The following is a 20,576-nucleotide window of genomic DNA, read 5'->3' as shown; positions in this document are numbered from 1 at the left end:
CAAAGAGATATTCTTTATCAAAGTTAAGACTCTGCCACGCCCCCCTAAAATGGCTCATTCTAACACGGCCCCACATATCTACCTCACTATGTGGAAATATTTGCATAATTCCGCCCAAATGTGCACGCAAAGAAAGAAGGCGTGGTTTCAGTAACCGCAGTTAGTGTTGAAGCAGCATGTCAGGGAGACGCTGTGTGTTTCTAGGCGAAAGCAAAATTGCTTTATTTGGCCTTCCGAAAGTAGATGCATTTAGGAATCTTTAAGATTACTTACAACAGAACAGCAATGCATTTTATGGACGACCGTTTCGTGAACCTAGGAGAAGAGGTAATTCTGACTTTGCTATGACAATCTGGCGCTTCTGAATCAGCTACTGTTTTGTTATTAGTTTAAGTATTTGCTATTGACTGTTCAAATGTGTGTGTGTGCGCGTGCGTGCGTGCGTGTGTGAGAGAGAGAGAGAGAGAGAGAGAGAGAGAGTCTACCAGTTCTAAGACAGGGAGTCAGTTGTCTTAACCGTGGCTTGTGTACTGCACACATACCAGCTTCATCACTGTCTGTCACGCGACTCAGTTCCCCTTTCGGGCTCTGTCTTTACATTTATTTTGAAAGATGAAGCTCGCGATTATGGTAAGGGGCGTTACATTTCCGATGAGTGCTTGCGGTGTTCGGCCAATCACAATGCACTGGGTCAGCTGGCCAATCAGACCAGACTGCGCTTGTCGGAAGGAGGGACTTTGTAGAAAACGAAGCGTTTGAGAGAGGCGGGGCCTAGAGGACCTACAATAATGTACAGTATTTGAAAAATAATGTGTTTTTTGAACATTAAAGCATGTCAACATATTCTGTTACACCAAATACACAAAATAATGATCTCAAAATAATTAATCGTGAAACTTGCTAATTAGCACATTATTAGGAAAGGCGTTTTGCAAAGATTCATTACAAAACATTATACTCACTTCTTTCTGTAGGTGAAGCAGGAATGATTCGCGCGAACATAGACACATTCAGGAAGATCAGGGGAGCATTCCCTTCAGAAACAAACGAAATCCACTGCGAGTTCAGCGGCTCAGATGTCAGGAGTAAATGACGACTGCTATGTTCATTATTACATCCAACAACAGAACACCTCAATTGCTTGTTAGGAGTCATTCTTGTCTACATCTGCTCCGGCGGTGAAACAATGGCGGACTGATGACAGCTCACTCAGGGCGGGTCTGAGGTAAGACACCAGTCCAGTCTGTGCTGAAACGCTACTGTCAATCAAACTATCGTGGGAGGAGCCTGTCTGTGTGACGTCACACAGACAGGCATCTGAGATCGGCTCGATTTGAGAAAGGGGTAAAGATTTAACGAGTTTTAAAAAAAAAACATCAGTGGATTTTTATCATTTTAGGGTGGTTGACACACACTGCCAACACACCTTTCAGTTCAAACAACTTGTAAAAGTGCATGTAGCATCCTATGACCCCTTTAAAGGAAAATTCCTAGTGCATTAATTAACTTCTCTTGCTAATTTTGTCTTGCTAATATCTGTTTCCCATGCAGCAAGCTTTGCATATAGGATAGAATAAGGAGAATAAATGTTGACATTAGAGCAGTGATCCTCAAATCTAGCTCGCGAGATCCACTTTCCTGCAGAGTTTAGCTCTAACCCTAATCAAACACACCTGAGTTTGCTAATCAATGTCTTTCAGATCATTAGAAAATCACAGGTATAGTTGTTTGATTAGGGTTGGAGCTAAACTCTGCAGGAAAGTGGATCTCGCGAGCCAGATTTGAGGTTCACTGCATTAGAGTGATGTTCTTAATAAAGACCTGTTAGTGTTTAAAGTTATGTTTGACATTTAAAAGAGTTTCTGTTATGTTCCTAGGTTTTATGGTTACCATTGTGCTGAAGAGTAGCTTGTTAACCACATCCACATGTTAACCACATGGCTACATCAAGCTATGCACAACACTGACCAGATAAACTAGCATTGCACTAATGTAGGTGAAAAGTAATTCTTTACTTGTTTGTTAAGTATAAATGGCAGATAAGCTTAATTGGTTTCAGTGCCATTTCTCAATTATGTTTAAAAATAATTTATTATTCCTAACATTTTATCTTCAATCATACTAAAAACTTGAGACAGAAAACAATACAAAACATCCAGTTATAAGATAATCTTTAAATGTTTAATTTAGACGTTTCAACATGTTGGTGACAACCATGAAAACATCGGTTTGTTACAGCAGCTTGCTCAATCACTGAGCTGATGAGAACAGCAATGTAATCTCTCCCAGTATAAAACAATTGACAAATGTTGCACAACTGTAGAGAGCAGCGACTACAAGTGATAGGAAAGACTGGAACATGGACAAAAGCAAAACCCCTTGCATATCTTTGCAATAGTGCAATTATTGAAAAAAAAAAAACAGGAACTGTCGAACTGCTGCACCAGCTTTCCATCTCCACCTCTTTCCGGAAGATTTTAAGATACAGGAATAGACACGGCTTCATCAATAAGATTATTAAACATAGTATTCAAATAAGGCCATGAAAACATTAAATATAAAGGTTTTACAGGAACTGTCAGATAAAGTGGTTAAATCATGACAAACCAAAGTAACTCCAGATAAGCTACTTCTGGTCAAGCAGTTCAGTGCAGCTTTTGATACTTAAAACAGGATCACATATAACAAAAGACATCATATATATTACAAAACAGACATTTGGGAAAACATTCTTCACATTCACATTGATGGTTGTTACTGTCTGTTTATAACAGTATAGTTGGGCAGCATTACTTATGTAAGGATGAATATCAAGTTTAATCAATTTGACATAAGTTAAAACATGACTGCTGACAGCTGATGAGATGATCGTGACAGATGGAGGTCAAGGTCAGGGTGATGTTCGTATTTTCTTTTGATTCATCTCTGTCCAAATTAAAAGAAAAACACAAGGGCTTTTGGGATTACAGTAGGCAACCTGAGAATACAACAGTTTGTTAAACTATTGTGTCTCTGTACATGCTGTCACACATAGTTCTCCGTGCTGCCTCTGGGTGAAAGGCCAAGGTCAGTGTAACTGGTACATAAATACAGCAAACGCACACAAAAATCCAAAGAGACCTTCAAAAACAGATGCACAGCCATTCAAATACTCTTGAACAGTTTTTTTGAGATCATAATCATGATTGAGGTGGTTGCTTTTCACTTGGAGAGGTCAGGTATGGCTTTTAGTTCAGCGTTGGCCTTCAGGTCCTTCCTGTTTGGAACAGAGGTGAGGACCAGAAGCGGCCCATTGCAAAAATGCCAGTCACACTCATGTTGGATCTTTCGTCCCATTTCCTTCCTGTCACTTGCTCTTCAATTTGCTCAGTAGAAGCGTTTGCGGCGGTTCTCTTTATAGTGATTATATAGAAAGAGAATAACCACTACTACTACAACCAGCACAACGACTGAAACAATGAAGAGAAAGAAGGTGGTGATGATGCTCCTTCCTTCATCCTCCACAAGAACTGTGTCAAGAAAACATAAGATGTTGTAAGATACAAACATTTCTGCTTATCTGTAAAATATCATATGTGACCCTGAACCACAAAACCAGTCTTAAGTCGCTTGGGTATATTTTTAGCAATAGCCAAAAAAACTAGATTTTTCTTTTATGCCAAAACTCATTAGGATATTAAGTAAAGATCATGTTCCATGAAGATATTTTGAAAGTTTCCTACCGTAAATATATCAAAACTTAATTTTTGATTAGTAATAAGCATTGCTAAGAACTTCATCTGGACAACTTTAAAGGCGATTCTCTCAGTATTTAGTTTTTTTTGCATCCTCAGAGTCCAGATTTTCAAATAGTTGTATCTCGGCCAAATATCCTAACAACCCATACATCAATGGAAAGCTTATTTATTCAGCTTTCAGATGATGTATAAATCTCAATTTCAAAAAATTGACCCTTATGACTGGTTTTGTGGTCCAGGGTCACATATACTGAAATGAAAAGAAGGTGTAATCTTATTGTTACAACAGTATTACCATTAGGGTTCACTCGGTAGTCTACACTTGGCAATGTGATCTCCTGCTGGTCCTCTTCCTCTTCAGGACTCCGTTCCACTGTAAGCTCATAAAGCTTGAAGGAGATCAGGTCATGGTTATCTAGAAACCAAACGTGCAAAAAATAAATAAAATGCTAGTAATTCCTATCAGTTATTAAAAAAATAACATTACATATAAAGAACGTAAACCACTATATGTTTCCATTTCCAGGGAACAACAAGATTATTTTACATTTATTTTATATTATTTATTTAGCTAAGTATACTAGCAGTGATGGGTTCACTGGCCCTTGTTTCTATCATTTCCATCAAGTAATTTTCAACATTAGAGAAGATGTGGAGCTCTTGAACTGGTAAATGGAAACGTATTTTATTATCTATCATGTTTTTAATGTAAAATACATAAGAGCAAAAAGCCTCTCCAGACACTCTTTTTTGTGAATGCAGACAGATAATATATTGCTCTTAAAATTGATTACTATGACTGATGAAAAAATATTGGGTGAACTGATTGCAATCTTGTTTAATATACAAACTGATATTATAACTTAGTTTATGTTTTTTAATTAGTGTAACATTAATTCTATGGAAATTTTAGGATTGGCCCGAAATGAGTATGATTTGCATAAGATCTGAATATCTGCTGGACTAAAATGGAGTGACGCTGGTCCAAACCTGATAAATCTCCAGTGGCTGATGACGCGCCGAAGTAGTAACCTTGTGGTAGCCTCACTCCAGGCATATCCAGGCAGTCCTTCCACTCTTGCTTCCCCTCGATATCTGTCATCACCTGAAAGGCAGAACAGCAAATGAAGGTGCATACAGAACTAAAGGCTGCTTTCCAACATCCGTCTAAACAACACTTCCTTAATCTCAATCATCAGAAGACAAGCACATTTAACCTCTCCCTTGTTATGAGCATCAGCTTAGCAGTATGAAAGACTGGTTTAGCAGTGTATGTATGTATTTGTCTTTGTCTGAACTAAGAAACACAGAATGTAAAGATGTTTCTTACTGTGAGTCTGTTCTTCATGTATCTGATCAGGAGGAATGTGTCATATTCAACATTACGAACGTGAACAGCGCAGCCACCAAGATCAGTAGGCCGTCCGTCACGGTCATGATCATATGCAACACTCCCGTTCCCGACCATCGCAGAGATGAAAGGAAACGTTCTCTGAATGAGAGACAGAAATTAAACAGGTTAGATTATTATTGTTTTTAACAGGTTAAAATATATATATAAATATAAATAAATGTGGTGATATACCTCATGCTGCTTGTCATCATTGGGATAAGTGTCTACAAAAACACTCAGACCTGTAAAAAAGTTTGCGTTTCCAAACACTTGACCTAGAGGAAAACACAGAATATATAAAAAAAAAAGAACTGCATCATAGTCATATCACGGAGTATCAATATTTTGAAGATTTGCAATATTGATGATCTCGTACCATTTTGCATTCGCTCTTTGGTCAGCCATATTGCAAGGCCGTCCCCATTCAGGTTCTTCTTGCCCTCACCATGGATCTTAAATTGTACTCGGAGCTCCCAGTCCCTGAGGTAACAGGGCTGCACACACAAACACACTGATGAACAAGCCTGACTATTACCCATTATCTCAAGAATCTCTTTGTCTGAAAGGGTGCTGATTAGTAGCTTTGTCTAATTGGTGGTGTTTCAGGTTTTCTTGTCATTCAGACTCACAATACGACTCCATACAGCTCCTTGTCTGCTCTGCAAGTCTGGTGTCAGCCGTATGTGTTCAGGCATGATCATGGTGTTTCCCATGAACTCCCAGTGTGAGGAGCTGGAGGAGCCCAGTCCTGTGTACATACATCAACATTTCACACAAAATGTATATGCATACTATATATATATATAGCAATCTTTTATTTATCTCCCTCAAGCTGTAACTTGCTAGTAAACGCAATGGATAGTTCAAGATAAAAGTTGCTATAAATAAACCTGGATATACACATATGTGATGCGATATAAGAGATATCTCTTCAGTCAACATTTGACTGCATCCCAATAAAAAAAACGTATTCCTTGTCTAGCTTGTACTAATCTGAACTGCACTTTGTATAACGAGTACTTCCTGTGTTTATTTGCCTTTATGATGAACGTTGTATTTTCCTAAATCGTCAAGTCGCTTTGGATAAAAGCGTCTGCTAAATGAATAACTATAAATATGAATGTAATAAATACACAGAGTGCATATTGTTTAATGAAGCACATGAACCGGAATATCTTTAACTGTCCTGCACTTCCGCCCTGTGGATTTGTGACTAAATCACTGCAGTTGCGAAATAAAACTGCCACTGTTACGAGAGCAAGAAAAGGGCAACAAACAATACCAAAAGAAATAAAGGACACAGTGGTCCTCCTAACTGTAAACCTGTGGTCTCATTTAAATATTTTTTTTCTAACTAACGTTAGTTGACTTAAAAACAGGTGTAACTTCTGGCAGGGCACCGGTTTACCGTCACTGAGGGAACAGGAATTGACGCTTACCTTGGTAAGGCTTACTCAGCGAATACTCTCGCTTGAGAAATTCGTAAGTGGTATCTTCATATGTGTTTTCGCCTGAGCTACTACTCGTAAAAGCGAGTATTAATACGAATAACGTAGATAATCTAATTTTGTTCGCCAGACTGTACGGTAAATCCATTACTGTTGTGTAAATAGTCCCGTTCAACTTCCTCACGATGGTCGCCATTTTTCCTCGCTCACTTCAAAATGCCCGCCCCTTGCCGCTATTCGTCTGTTTTCATTCGTGCTCTGCAATAAGTGGTTTACAATATTGTCAATCATTTTTTTCGACCAATCACCGTCTTCCATGCATGACGTTTGGTGAGTATGTGTGCCAATAAAGTAAGTGAATCCTGAGAAAATATAATGCTAAAAGGTTATTTAAAATGCTATTTTAAATCTGAGTTCTAAATCTAAACTGAAATCCAGATGTTTATATTGAATTTACCTATCTATACTATTATGCAAATTGTCATATCCCTAGGCTGTGTCTGTTTGGCAGATAAGCAAATGTTTATTATTCAAATAAACTGAATTCTAAGCTCACACTTTTTACTTCAAAAAGTGCTCCACACTGGCGTATATTTAGGCTTTATTGTCTGTTTTTTAAATATATATATATATTGCACAAATGTGATGATATTTTGAGAAATTAAGAGGGTTCTCACCTACTTATTTTAAATCAGCATTCAAAGATCAAAGTCAAAATACTCTACATTTTAAACATGAACATAGCCTAAGTTAATTTCTGTGCATATTCGTCTGGTGAGCAGATATAATATTAGTCGCTTTTTTTTTGAAATTGCATTATAGGCTGCTTAAGGAGAAATCGATCCGTACAAGACATGTACAGAAATGTATAGTTCTTGTGGCAGAATTTCAGTTGTGAACAGTCCATGTCCATTTATTGTTGTTAATAAAAGAAGTGCCTAAAGACTCGATAAGCAGTTGATTAAACGTGCTCTTCTTGCTACGGGAGTAAACTAGCACACTCACTGCTGCAGTCAGACACAATGATGAATTATCCTAATGTTATATGGTTTTTGATTATTACGAAATAAAGGCAGTCCATCTTGTAGAGAGGCTTTTGACATTTCAGACTGTCTGCTGTTTAATTTACTCTCCACTAGAGGTTACTAGAAGACTGGAATTGCTTGCTCACACCTCTTGTATTTTGAGTTACAGATTTTTTCACCTTCGATTATTAGTTATACACTCTGCACACAAAAAATAAATGAAACGAATCTATGAAATTACAGTGAATCAGCAGTATTATTTAAAATGATATTATATTTATTTAACTTTTTTATTTTGTTTTACAACAAAAACAATTCCTGATGAAGGTCATGCGACCGAAACGTAGTCAATAAATATTTTGATAATTTTTGCATAGGTAGTGTGATTAGTTTTTTGCTTTTTCGGTTTTTGACCTGGTTGGTCTTTGCCTCCAATGCACCTATCTATTGTCGTCAGGTGTGCGGAGTTTAATTGTTAAATAATTTATAATTTAAAAATGTATAATTTAGAGATTTTATTAGAAAGTTCTGCTTTGCATGTAGCTTGATTGCATTTCTTTCTTATCAATTGGTGATAAGAAAGTGTTTTTCTCAAATCAAAGCTTAAGAAGAAATACTGTCACAGATTAATTTTAATGCAATATTCCGACCTTAAGAACGGTAACAAAGTGTAGAAAATATTTGAATTAGTCATAATTTATCTATATATCACAGATATAAAATCAAAAGTGGAATACCCCAAGAATCTATGTGCATCCAAGAAAACATTGTGTAATATCATAGCACAATTTAAAAAGGTTTTACAGCCAACCCTTTCTTTTAAATCTTTGAATCATGAATCTTTGCTTTTTTTGATCCTTGCATTTCTCTTTCTCTGTTCCATGATTAACACGTCTTGTCTTTGCCAGACCTTTTCATTCATCAAGATACAAGATAAGAAGGTGTAAAACTAGGATTATGGTACCAGAAAATTCCTAACGACCAGTTTCTGAGCAAAGTATCCCCAATTCAAAGTATGTTTCTCATTCTCGCTTACTGTGCCACGGACGGACATCTGTTACAGAGACACAAAATGCCTTTGGAATCAACAAATTCATTCAGTCTATAACCAAGACTTTTTCCTCTTTCTTATTTGTACATACAGTTTTATTGATTTTGACACATTTATGTGATGTTTTCCTAGAAGAGAAGTGAAACAATTAATGCAGATATGGGTTGAGGAAGGTTTACCAGTAAGTAAATGTTCACCCACAAAAGTTTAACCCTTAAAAACGTTCTGTTGTCATTGAGTAAGTAGCAGCTGCTTCACTGGCCCTCATTCAGTGTAATGCATATTTGTGAGGTCAATATCACCTGCTGTTTTTATACTCCATCACCAATTACTCAGGCTCCATAATCCTGAATTTGAAACAGATCATTCCGCATCAAGCTGCACCTGTTCATATAGCACTGAGTTCGTTGAACACGTTATAACGAAGCGGAGTGTTTTAAAGGACATCTCCATTATATAAATGGTAAGTCTTTTGGATATATTTTGTTTTTAAAGTAGGCTACACTGAGATATGGCCTACCTGTGAATAATTTGATCATAAATAAGCCTTAATTCTCTTTCTATTGCGGGTGTCACAGGAATATCTGCAGTTTGTATATCTCAGCGCAGACAGCAGACATTAAAAACTCCTTCAGACATCAAATTGAATCAAAAGCTGTAATTTGAGGCAGGAAAGGGATCTGCTTGAGGAATGATTGGCCTCTTTGTGCTGAAGTGTCCTCAGTGCGCCTCTTCTTCCATCGAGGTGTTTGTGCTGACAAAAGAAAACGGAAGAGAAAGAGTACATTTCCTTAATTAAATAGCACCGGTCCAAACCCATCCTCATCAGAATGTCTCTCTCAATCAATAATTCACACCAATGGTGATTCCTTAAGTGTCTGTTAGTCTGTGAAAGTGCATGTTTTTATTTATTTAATTAACGGTATCTAAATAATTCATTGTTATAGCTCTTATTTTATTCTATGTAAATAATATAAAAGTAATTCTAAAAGAATATTTTATTCAACTGAATGTTTTCGTACAATTGCAAGTTTATAATTGAAATAGTTTATCATTTAAAGTAAATATAAAGCTCTGGTTAATTGGTTAACCTGCTGTTAAGCTAAGGAATATTAGTATAATATCTCATCACTATGGTTAACACTTATTTCCTGAATCATCAGGCCTTTATTCACTCCAGATCTGCCGTCTTCTCCCAGAGGAAGCCTCCACTCACCTATTATCTGTCTGCCGATTTTTACTGTTGACTTTGATCAATATGCCTCATTATCATTAAAGCAAGCCCGTCGTCTGCTCATTTTATTTATTTATTCCATCATACTGATGAATGTTGTGCTGACTGTCCTTTGGCTGTCTGGCTCTTTGGCTTTTTTTCAGGGTAGAAACTTGTTTAAAATAAGACTTTTTAATGTTTTTGAAAGGTCTCTTATGCTCACCAAAGTTGCATTTATTGGATAAATAATATAGCAATACAGTAAACAGTAATAATAATAATTAAAAAAATGATTACATTTTAAAATAACAGCATTGTATTTTAATTGATTTAAAAATGTCATATTTTCAGCAGTCATAACTCCAATCTTCAGTGTAACACGATCCTTCAGAAATCATTCTAATGTGCTGATTTGGTGCTCGAGAAAAATATATCAGTGTTGAAAACAGTGATTAATATTTTTGTGGAAAGTAACATGATACATTTTCTTTTTCTCAGGATTCTTTGATAAATAGAAAGTTTAAAAGTGCAGCATTTATTTGAAATAGAAATCTTTTGTAATATTAATTTGTCTTTACTCACTTTTGATGCAGTCACGCCTCCAAGAATGCAATTGTTTTTAACACACACACAAAAAAAATTGCAGTTTTTGTAAAAGTGATACATCATGTGTATGTTCATTTTAGAGCCTTACAAATAGTTTCCAAAAATGTGTATGGAGAGCTACTTCAAAGAGAAGCCCGTTTCCTTCTTAGAGTCAACAATGAGTCTAGTGAAGAAAAGCCACTGCTGTGCAGGGACTGAAACTAGAATAAACGGGCTGTTGGGAGACAATTGTAGGTTTGATGACAGCTTCACAGGCAGACATGACAAATTCCAAACATTTCTCAAGCTCTTAGATCCTACTGTGGTCTGAGTTCGACATGAAAACCTTCGTGCATGTGGTTCTGCACAACACAGTACAGAAGATACACAAACACACTCATGCATGCAATGATCATGAATGCTCACAGATGTCTTCAGCACAAGCCAAAAATATGTTTTTTTTTAATCAATAGTTATTTGCATCAGTAAATTAAAAGTTTTTTTTTTTTTTTACAGTTTAGGTTCAATGTTAGTGTGTGACCTTAAAGAATGCATACCAAAATTTATAAACAAAATGAAAGGTATAAGAGTAATTATTGCTTTTTTTTGAAGAGCTGGACACAACTATAGTCGACCGGACCTTCACAGACAGAATATTAAGCAAGGCTCTTATTTGTTAAAATTTTGTCATGACAACTTGCAATTACAACAATATCATTCAGCACAAAAAACATTTGTAAACAACTACATTAGCCAGAGTTAAATGGGTACCTTTTTTAAACTGAACAAATCTGACTTCTTTTTTTATGTAAATGTTTTAATAAAACTACACTGTACTGAAATCCATGATAGTTAAGCTTATGCCTTTCTGCCTTTCAATTCTTCTTTCACAGTGTACTTTGTCCTGACCCATACACTTTGACAAATAAACACACCAAAGCCCTTGGACAGCTTAAATAAACATACTTTTATTGGCTTTATTGCATTGCAAAATCAATCCAGGCATTTTAATATAAAGAGCTACTTGCCTGAAGCCAACAGAAATAGAAAGTAAATACAAGAGGCAAAGTGAAGGGAATCCATTTTCACACATTAGTTTCACACAGCTATTATCTTATTAAAAATATATGACAGAAGCCTCAAGGTCTTTCCGTATGACATGGAACAGTCTCCTCTGAAAAAAAAGAGGTATAGATTGCATGAAATGAGTGCTATATGTGACCCTGGAACACAAAACCAGTCTTAAGTCGCTGGGGTATATTTGTAGCAATAGCCAAAAATACATTGTATGGGCCAAAATGATTGATATTTCTTTTATGCCAAAAATCATTAGGATATTAAGTAAAGATCATGTTGCATGAAGATATTTTGTAAATTTCATACTGTAAATATATCAAAACTTAATTTTTGATTAATATGCATTGCTAAGAACTTCATTTGGACAACTTTAAAGGCCATTTCCTCAATATTTTGATTTTTTTGCACCCTCAGATTCCAGATTTTCAAATAGTTGTATCTCGGCCAAATATTGTCCAATCCTAACAAACCATACATCAATGGAAAGCTTATTTATTCAGAAATCTCAATTTCGATTATGACTGGTTTTGTGGTCCAGGGTCACATATATCCATAATCTTAAAACACATTCAGTCTTAACAGTACAATCAACTTGTTGAATTACTGTGTATAACAAAATCTGAAATAAAATATTTACATAAAATATATTTGCAAATATTTATTTTTAAATATATAAAAAACAATATAAAAATTTATAAAACAATATTTATCTCACATGTACATTTGCTTAGAAATACAGAGATTTTCCTTGCAGGAAGGATTACAGAAGGGATATTTCAGTAATGCTGATTCATATTTAACGTACCTGATGAAAGAGCCTTTACAAAGAGATTTAATTCAAGGACATATCCAATAATAAAGTAAAAGAGTGCTATATATAATTGTTTAGCTGCATATTCATTCAGCATTTCAGATGCCTTGCTAGCACCTTTCTTCAGATTGTGCATCCGAGAACTAGTAAAATCCCTAAGTGAAAACCTCTGCTGACTTTACTTTCAGTATACTGTAAAAAAAACCCTTACTGCTATAATGCTTACTGTAGTAATCTTCAGGACACAGTACATACTTTTTTGAGCCGATTTACAGAAATCTATATCAGATGCCGAATGACCCCCAAAGTAAACAAATGTTTACATCTAATTTAATTTACAGAAAAGCTTCCTTTATTTACCCCTTCCCTCTGTGTTCATTACCCAGATTCATGTTTAATACTCTAAGGACTACTACAGCTTTTAATCACAGGTTTACTGAGCCTGGCAGACCTTTCCTAATCTACCAGAGTAGGTTTTCACTGCTCAAAAACATCAATACTGTCTTTTTGGCGTGGGTGTTCATGGGATTAGTTGCGTTTCAATGAGCCAGATCCCCTGAGCCTTACACAACGGCCCCCAAAGAGCAGATTCAAAGCCAGTTTTCCCCAAAGAACGTGCAAACTTTTACATTTTTAAAACATACTTCAAGAATGATCCCAGATAAGCTACAGAGTAACTCCCATTAAATCTTTTTGATTTCACTTCATTTTTAATTATCATTACACACAGTGTAAAAGCCATCTTGGGATGGATGGTCAGCAAAGAGCTTAATTTGCAAACATCAAATAAATAAACAAAAACACATAAAAAAGATTTCAGCATTCTAGCAATTATATATTTGTGCTTAATATGAGGCAGATTATGGTTGTCGTATCTAAGCGAAGCCAGTATTAGAATAGTCTCAATGGTTCTTGAGGACCGTCCTTCATCTGAATGAAGGGACATTCAAACCTGCCAGTTATCATTGACCTTCTGATATCGATCAATGTTTGTGCAGGAAAAGTTGTATTTGATTCCCAAAGAGCAGATGTGGCAATGAAATTGATTTCTTTCTTTATCAAGTACAAACGCATAAGATGTTTTTCTCATTGCTTCGTACAATGAGCCAAACAATTTAAGCATTTCTCAAAAAGAAATTCACAGAAATAACCTTCAGAACAGTATTTGTTGTCGTGAGTCTTTTTTTGTTGTTTGAAAATACGGATCACAAAATAATAATAAAATAAAAATTTAATAATAATAAAAAAAAAAATTCACCATGGGCTCTGCTGGCTCTAATTTATTTTCAATAATTAATTTTGTTCTTTAGAGTGGGAATTTGAGTGAGAACTTGAACCATTAAAGATTGATGTAACAATAATAGATCCAATTGTATAAGAATATCATGAGAACACAATATAAAAAACAATATATAATAAATAAGTAGGACAAAAAATAAAAGTATTCTTTAAAAAGATTAGCAATTAACCTGAAAGTGCCGAGAATGGTTCTCAAAGGCTCAAATCCTTACTGACAGAATATTTCATTTAGTCAGAAATGAATCATCTTCAAATATGTGACCCTGGACCACAAAACCAGTCATAAGTAGCACGGGTATATTAGCAGTAGCCAAAAATACATTTTATGGGTCAAAATTATAAATTTTTCTTTTATGCCAAATATCATTAGGATATTAAGTAAAGATCATGTGACATAAAGATATTTTGTAAATTTCTTACCATAAATATATCAAAATGTAATTTTTGATTAGTAATATGCATGGCTAAGAACTTCATTTGGACAACTTTAAAGGCGATTTTCTCAATATTTAGATTTTTTTTTGCACTCAGATTCTAGATTTTCAAATAGTTGTATCTCGGCCAGATATTGTCCTATCCTTATTTATTCAGCTTTCAGATGATATATAAATCTTAAAATGCCTTTTTTAAACCCTTATGACTGGTTTTGTGGTCTATGGTCCCATATGTGTTCTCATAGACTGAACTCTCTGATCTACTAAATATTTATTTTTCTATTGTTATATATTATAAAGTAATTCCTGTCATGGCAAAGCTAAATTTTCAGCAGCTATTACTCCAGTCTTCAATGTCAAATGAATTATTCTAATATGCTGATTAGCTGTTCAAATTTTGTTTTTATTGTTTTCATGGTTGAAAAAAAAAATTGTGCTGTTTTAACATTTTTGTGGAATCATGATATATATTTTCATCAGGACTCTTTAATAAATAGAAAGTTCAAAAGAACAGCATTTATTTTATTATATAGCATTTAATATATCTCTTATGAAACAAAGTGTTCTTCATTAGGATGTAAACCGAATCACACTAATGACTGCAGACTCGCTGGACAATCACTCATTTATTTTCATTTCCTCAGTGCTCATTCATCTGCTGCTGGATCTGCTCCCAGAAAACCTGTCTGAAGCGATGTGCTGATTTCTACGGTTTACTTAATCTTGAATGTGCATCATTTAAAAATATGGGGTGGGGGCAATCCTGCCTGTCCTGTTTTTGTTTCCAGAACAGTACCATCTATTGGACAGCATGCTGTGCTCCGTTTCAACTTCTCTCTCTCCTCACACCTTCTCAGTGCCACTGTTTAACTACATTCCTCCCACCTCCACAGTCCAAACATGTCCAGTCGCACCAGTCTGTTAGCGGCCGACTATTCATCACAGCCCCTCTAAATAAACAGCTGAGGTGTTTGAGAGATGGCCACATTGAGGCCACTCATTGCTCGTTCATTGGAGGAAAGTAACCCCAATTACTCAAATGAAGTAATTACGTTTTCCTCTTGGATATATTCACAAACCCGAATCCCTTCACCTTCACATCTGCAAATTGTTCGGCTCAAGTTCAAAATGAATTGCTACTTTTTATTGTTATAATGCTTTAATGAAATCCTTCTATCCAAGGTTGTCTCTTCAGATTTGTGAGCTGAATGTTAGGGGGGGAATGCATGAATGAAATACAGACTACTCATGCTGTCAAAAAAACTTTTATGATTATTTTAAAAGATAGCACAAAGCTTATGCAATGGTAAAATCTAGATTAAACTATAACATTACAAACCAAAAAATGTAGCATTAAAACCTCACCGCTTCCCAACCAGCCACACTTCAATGGTCAGTACCGGCTGGTGGAGCAGTTTAAAGCAACTATTTATCCTCGGTGTTAAGTTACAATGCCTGTTAGTGTTCTCACAAATATCAGACTGGCATCAGCGCTCTCTCCCTCCCACCGCTCTCTGCCCGCTCCCTCTTTGAAGTAGGGATGATTGACAGCCAGGGTTGCTCCTTGCCCAATAAAGATTGGGTCATCAGTAGTGGATGGCCGCAGATGGCATATCTCTCATAATCCGGTGTGTGGATCTTTCTCTGTACTCTCAGCCACCATGGCAGCGCAGCTGAATACAGGACATAAAGCTGTCATAGAACAGCGTCATCATAAATTCACAGAATTACCCATTAAAGAAGCAGGGCGTGAAATCATTGAAATGCTTCAGAATGTAGGCAATGTTCGAAAATAAAGCTGTATCTCTGTGAGGAGAGTTTTCACCACCCTTATATTGATAAAGATCAAGTGTTTGAATGAAATTGATCAAAAGTGGCAGTAAAGATATTAAAGTAAAAAAATCTTTTGAACTTTATATTCATTAAAAAAAAAAATCTTGAAAAAAATGCATCATGGTTTCCACAAAAATATTAGGCACCACAACTCTTTTCAAAATTTTTCCAAAGGTTTTTTTCCCAGCATATTAGAATGATTTCTGATGGATCGTGCACTGAAATCTGAAGTCGTGGCTGCGAATTCAGAATTCAGATTTGCCATCACAGGAATAAATTACATTTTTAAATATATTACAATAGAAAATAGTTTTTATAGAATAGACTGTTTTTAATGTATTTTTCATCTAATAAATGCAGCCTTGGTGAGCATAAGAAACTTCTTTTCAAAACATTAAAAAATGAAATGGTTGACCGGTAATGTATACTACTAGCCTAATTTTTGTTTATGATACAATATAGAAATCTCTGAGATGAGAGACAGGAAAAATTGCACCAGACAACCTGCATTTAAATGAACATGTTAGGCAGGACATGTAACCCAGCACTGATACTGAAGCAATGTGCTGTCAGGCATTTTACACTATACTGTACACTAATACAAAAACAACACAAAAGTGATGCCAGTTAGCCTCCCCACTAAGAAAAAAACTGTGCTAAGTGCTGATGCCTTGAGCAGAAACAGAAATAGATCCTCATTAAAAACCTCGAAATGGAGCGTCTGATGGGGCTTCCCCATTACATGGACTGTCAAATTGGCGCCGTGAAAGTTTGGCCACATCCTTCAAAAAACATCAAAGCTTGATATCTATAAATGACTAGTAGGAGTGGTTTAGCTTTCAATATGTGATTGTAGACATCAAGAAAAGGAAAATAGTTTGTGTTGATTACAAAGTTACACAACTGCTGGTCTCACTCAGTCCACTGTGGCGTTTTTGAGCCTTCGTGGAATGTGCAGCCAAAATTCTTCTGCAATAAAAACTTGTAACTGAATACACTTACTAATCCAGCCAAGACAATCAAAAGCATACATCAGCTGAACCCTCAGTCACTTCCCACTCATGGCACAGCATGATATTACGGGACGGAGTCTGGGAGCAAGAAAAGACGGGACTTATTTAAGGGTTCCCACTCAAAACTTCACTATGAGAATGTGTGAAGGAAAGAGTTTCCCAAGTTGGACTGTATATTGTGGTTGTGCTGTTTGGTGCTTTTGTATCAAGCATCTAGAATAGAGATGTAAGATTGATTATGGGTGGTCGTGTGGGAGGTGAGTGGGAGGGGTAATTTAATGTGACAGTCCTAAAGAGAGCACCAGTTAGGCCAATATATATATATACAGTATATATATATATGGCCACATCGTAAGGGCGTATATATATATATATATATATATATATATATACATATAAAATTGTATATGTCCCACTGTTTGTTCTACAGACAGTATACTGCCATTAGAACAGGACTACATTTTAATGTATAAAGTAACATCAGAATAATGAAACAAAATAACAAATCATGAAACAAAACAGCAACAATGTAAATGGTAACAAATATATATATATATATTTTGCTTGTACTGTAATTAAATAAATTGTAATTAAGTTGTTTACATTACATTTTTTGACTAAATCCTGAATTTGTTTTTTATTAAGTTTTATTGTGTGTTTACATTTTTAAACTGCCAACTAGCAAAAATATTATAAGGGAATTTTCGTTTAGATGTCATAAATCACAAAGAATTTTTTTTTTAAGCTTTTTGAATACGCAACATTATTCTCTGTAATTGGACTTTTGTGTGACAACTAGCCCCAATCTGCCCTACTTTCTTTTCTTTATTCACAAGCATGAGCAACACTAAAATCTAGACAGCTGATGCTTCATTTGTATCAAATCACTTTGTCGCAGTTGATTCTTTATAAAAATCGATTTACCACGCCCTTACGAAGCACAATTGGTTTGGATGTGTCCACGGAGCCAATCAGAAACCCCTGCCTGACCCGTCCCGACAACAAACCACCATGCTGTCCTCAGTGTCCTGAGATCCGGCATAAGGTCCCCAGGGTTCATCATCTGTGCGCACGAGACCCCATAAAACAACCTTCACGGTCTCTGCAGTTGGGTTCTTCACTCAACAGGACAAAGCCATGAAAGCCTGAAAATGGATGAAAAAGGCGAGATGCATTTTGACAAACCCTGCAACTTCTGCCATACTGAAACCAGCATGATTCCACATAAGCTGAAGACTTCAGAGAGGAGTTATTAGCTACATAAACTGTGAGGATGAAGTGATTATTGATGATGACGTTATGAAATAACCCCACAAACAGCGCAAGTTGAGAATGGCGTATCACCACTTTATACCGGCCAGTCCTACTGACCTCACTATTAGTTCGATGCTTGGACAGCAGTCCCAGTTTTTTCCTGTTGGATACGGGAAACAGCTTGCGAACGTGCTCCATAACTCGGTTCGTCTGGCGCGCAAAGACGCCGCGTCTCCAGCGCACCTCTCTGTGGAGACCAGAGACCCTGGACTTGCACCTGAGGATGACCCCGTGGTTCACCTGGAAGGCAAGGAACTGTGGGGGCAGTTTCACAGAAGCGGCACGGAGATGGTAATAACAAAGTCTGGAAGGTAAGAAGGTGATTTACCAACAGTGTTGGGGGTAACGCATTACAAGTAATGCGAGTTACGTAATCAGATTACTTTTTTCAAGTAACTAGTAAAGTAACGCATTACTTTTTAATTTACAAGATAATATTACTTTTGTTACTTTTTCAAATAAGTAACGCAAGTTACTTTTTTTTCCAATTTATTGATTGACAGCTCTCCAGTCTCCATGTTGAGAGAAATCAGATGTTACTGTAGTTCTAAAATAGATATGAATATGCATTAATTAATCTCACTCACAAAAACAAAAAAAACAAAAAACAGATTCAGTATTCCTCAAAATGAATAAAAATAATGCAACTCAGAATATGAAACTGAACAAAGTTCATTTCAGAGTGTGTCCCCTTTTGCTTTGAAGACAGCAGTACTGGAGCTACAAGAACACAAACTTGTGATCATATTCTCCAGCATTATCTGAGAATGATTCAAACAGCACATTGTACTAAGCAAATCTGACCTTTGAAATAAAAAAATTGTTCACATGATCAATATTCCAAATGTACTTATTATTTGATTAGTGCAAAATCTTTCTTATTTACATCATGTTTCTTTGTCTTCTTATTTATATCATGCTTTTTGTTGAATACATTTTCTTTATTTCCAGGTTTAAATTAGATTTTTAACCTCAGATTTTCAAGTGTGAACTTTTGAGCAGCACTGTCTGAAAATAATCATTTTATTATCCACTGACATATGTATTTTTCGATAATTAGGAAACAGGTGATGCATCAGAGGTGTGATGTGGCACCGAAAAAAGCCAATGTGTTCACAGACGACTCGTCTTTTGTCCTAAGTTCATCAAATCCCTTAATTCAAGAAACGAATGTCGTTACATCAACTTCAACAGGTGTTCAGTTGGAATTTATACTAAATCTATATTTATACTTTATAACAATCTATAATAAATGTCAAACTGTTTATTATTGTAAAAAATTTTATACTTATGTATAAATTTTTATACTTACGATATTAATTAATTTGCTTTTATTTTCTCTTTTATTATTGATATTGTTCTTGTGATTCCTAACACACATTTATGAGATATTTATTCTACAGATACGAATGAGAGTGACATTGATGGATATGGAGATGAGAAGGAAAGCAATGAAGATGGAAAGCATTCGATTTCTCAAGATGAGCAAAATTCCACAGAAATCTCAACAACGGTGCAGGAGTCCAAGGGCATTACAAAAGAGGAGATACAAGGAGAAAGGAAAATGAGGGTCAACTGCAAAGAAAAGCATAGTAAAGAGGGTACTGAACATTTAACCTTGGATAGAAAACATGCTGAACAACACAAGTTTGCAGATGATGTGACTGACGTTTCTCAGAAGGCTTCGCTCACTCGGCACTATTGCATCCCCACTCCTGGCCTAATTAATTCTCTGTGTGTGCCGCCACATGTCTTGTCAAATTTATGCCAGTTTAATTATGTTGGAACACTTCCGTTTTTGGCATCTGAAACAACTGGTCCTTGGTTATCTAGAAGGTCAAATGAAGGGGAGGGTCAAGATTACACCACTTCAGTTCCATCCTCACAACAAAGATTTATTGGCATGCAGCAGCACAGAACAACCTCTCAGGTAGGTTGATCATTTATGATGTAAGTCAATTTAGTTGAATATCATTAAAAAATAAATAGAAATACAATTATTTATTGCAAAACAAACAAAATATGTTGTTTTATTGACTTTAACTTGCATGTAAAAATTTGAACAACAACAACAACAAAATTAATATGAATAAAAAAATAATGTTTTGATCTGATTGCTCTTGTATCTTTTTTTTTTAGACCAGATGAATTCATATTCTGTCAAGATCCAGTCGATCACGGAGGAAATGTCTCTGCCTTTCAGGAACTGGGCTATGGATGTGTAAAGGCGAGTACATTTTTATTGGAAATATATGGTGCACTAAGAATTTGCGTGCCAAGCGATGTTTATAGTCAAGCTAAAAACTTAAAACGTATATTTTCTTGTAGTTTGGCGGTCAAGCG

At 35.7% G+C, this 20,576-nt stretch overlaps 2 protein-coding genes across 3 annotated transcripts; one reads left to right on the top strand and one right to left on the bottom strand.

Moving 5' to 3' along the window:
- Window positions 1-2,167: 2,167 nt before the first annotated feature.
- On the bottom strand, window positions 2,168-6,805 carry LOC107595003 (VIP36-like protein). 2 transcript variants are annotated; one of them, XM_016285253.1, is made up of 8 exons: window positions 6,570-6,805; window positions 5,760-5,878; window positions 5,507-5,624; window positions 5,323-5,405; window positions 5,068-5,229; window positions 4,728-4,842; window positions 4,033-4,152; window positions 2,168-3,509 (listed from the first exon to the last, which is right to left on the bottom strand). In XM_016285253.1, the coding sequence occupies exons 1-8, from the start codon at window positions 6,772-6,774 to the stop codon at window positions 3,367-3,369; spliced, it is 1,065 nt and encodes a 354-aa protein (XP_016140739.1). In that variant the 5' UTR covers window positions 6,775-6,805; the 3' UTR covers window positions 2,168-3,366. The 2 variants fall into 2 exon arrangements, with proteins under 2 accessions (XP_016140739.1, XP_016140740.1); XM_016285254.1 differs by having other exon boundaries at window positions 2,168-3,449.
- An 11,167-nt stretch (window positions 6,806-17,972) lies between these two features.
- On the top strand, window positions 17,973-20,172 carry LOC107595035 (uncharacterized). Its single transcript, XM_016285309.1, has 3 exons — window positions 17,973-18,544; window positions 19,294-19,427; window positions 19,637-20,172. Exons 1-3 carry the CDS (start codon window positions 18,252-18,254, stop codon window positions 20,170-20,172), a joined length of 963 nt encoding a protein of 320 aa, XP_016140795.1. The 5' UTR covers window positions 17,973-18,251.
- Window positions 20,173-20,576: the final 404 nt, after the last annotated feature.

Source organism: Sinocyclocheilus grahami, unplaced genomic scaffold, assembly GCF_001515645.1.
Source record: "Sinocyclocheilus grahami isolate Dianchi unplaced genomic scaffold, SAMN03320097.WGS_v1.1 scaffold195.1, whole genome shotgun sequence".
Lineage (NCBI taxonomy): Eukaryota > Metazoa > Chordata > Actinopteri > Cypriniformes > Cyprinidae > Sinocyclocheilus > Sinocyclocheilus grahami.
The sequence above is the reverse complement of the archived record's forward strand: the minus strand, read 5'-3'. Positions and strand labels throughout refer to the sequence as shown.

Bases quoted from the DNA above. Each gene is read 5' to 3' on its own strand.
- LOC107595003 (XM_016285253.1), bottom strand. From the start codon at position 6,774: ATGGCGACCATCGTGAGGAAGTTGAACGGGACTATTTACACAACAGTA. The intron at 5,230-5,322 runs GTATATCACCAC...TCTCTCATTCAG, and splicing joins ATGATGACAAGCAGCATGAG to AGAACGTTTCCTTTCATCTC. The intron at 4,843-5,067 runs GTAAGAAACATC...TCTGCCTTTCAG, and splicing joins ACATGAAGAACAGACTCACA to GTGATGACAGATATCGAGGG.
- LOC107595035 (XM_016285309.1), top strand. From the start codon at position 18,252: ATGGCGTATCACCACTTTATACCGGCCAGTCCTACTGACCTCACTATT. The intron at 18,545-19,293 runs GTAAGAAGGTGA...TTCGATAATTAG, and splicing joins GTAATAACAAAGTCTGGAAG to GAAACAGGTGATGCATCAGA. The intron at 19,428-19,636 runs GTGTTCAGTTGG...TTTATTCTACAG, and splicing joins CGTTACATCAACTTCAACAG to ATACGAATGAGAGTGACATT.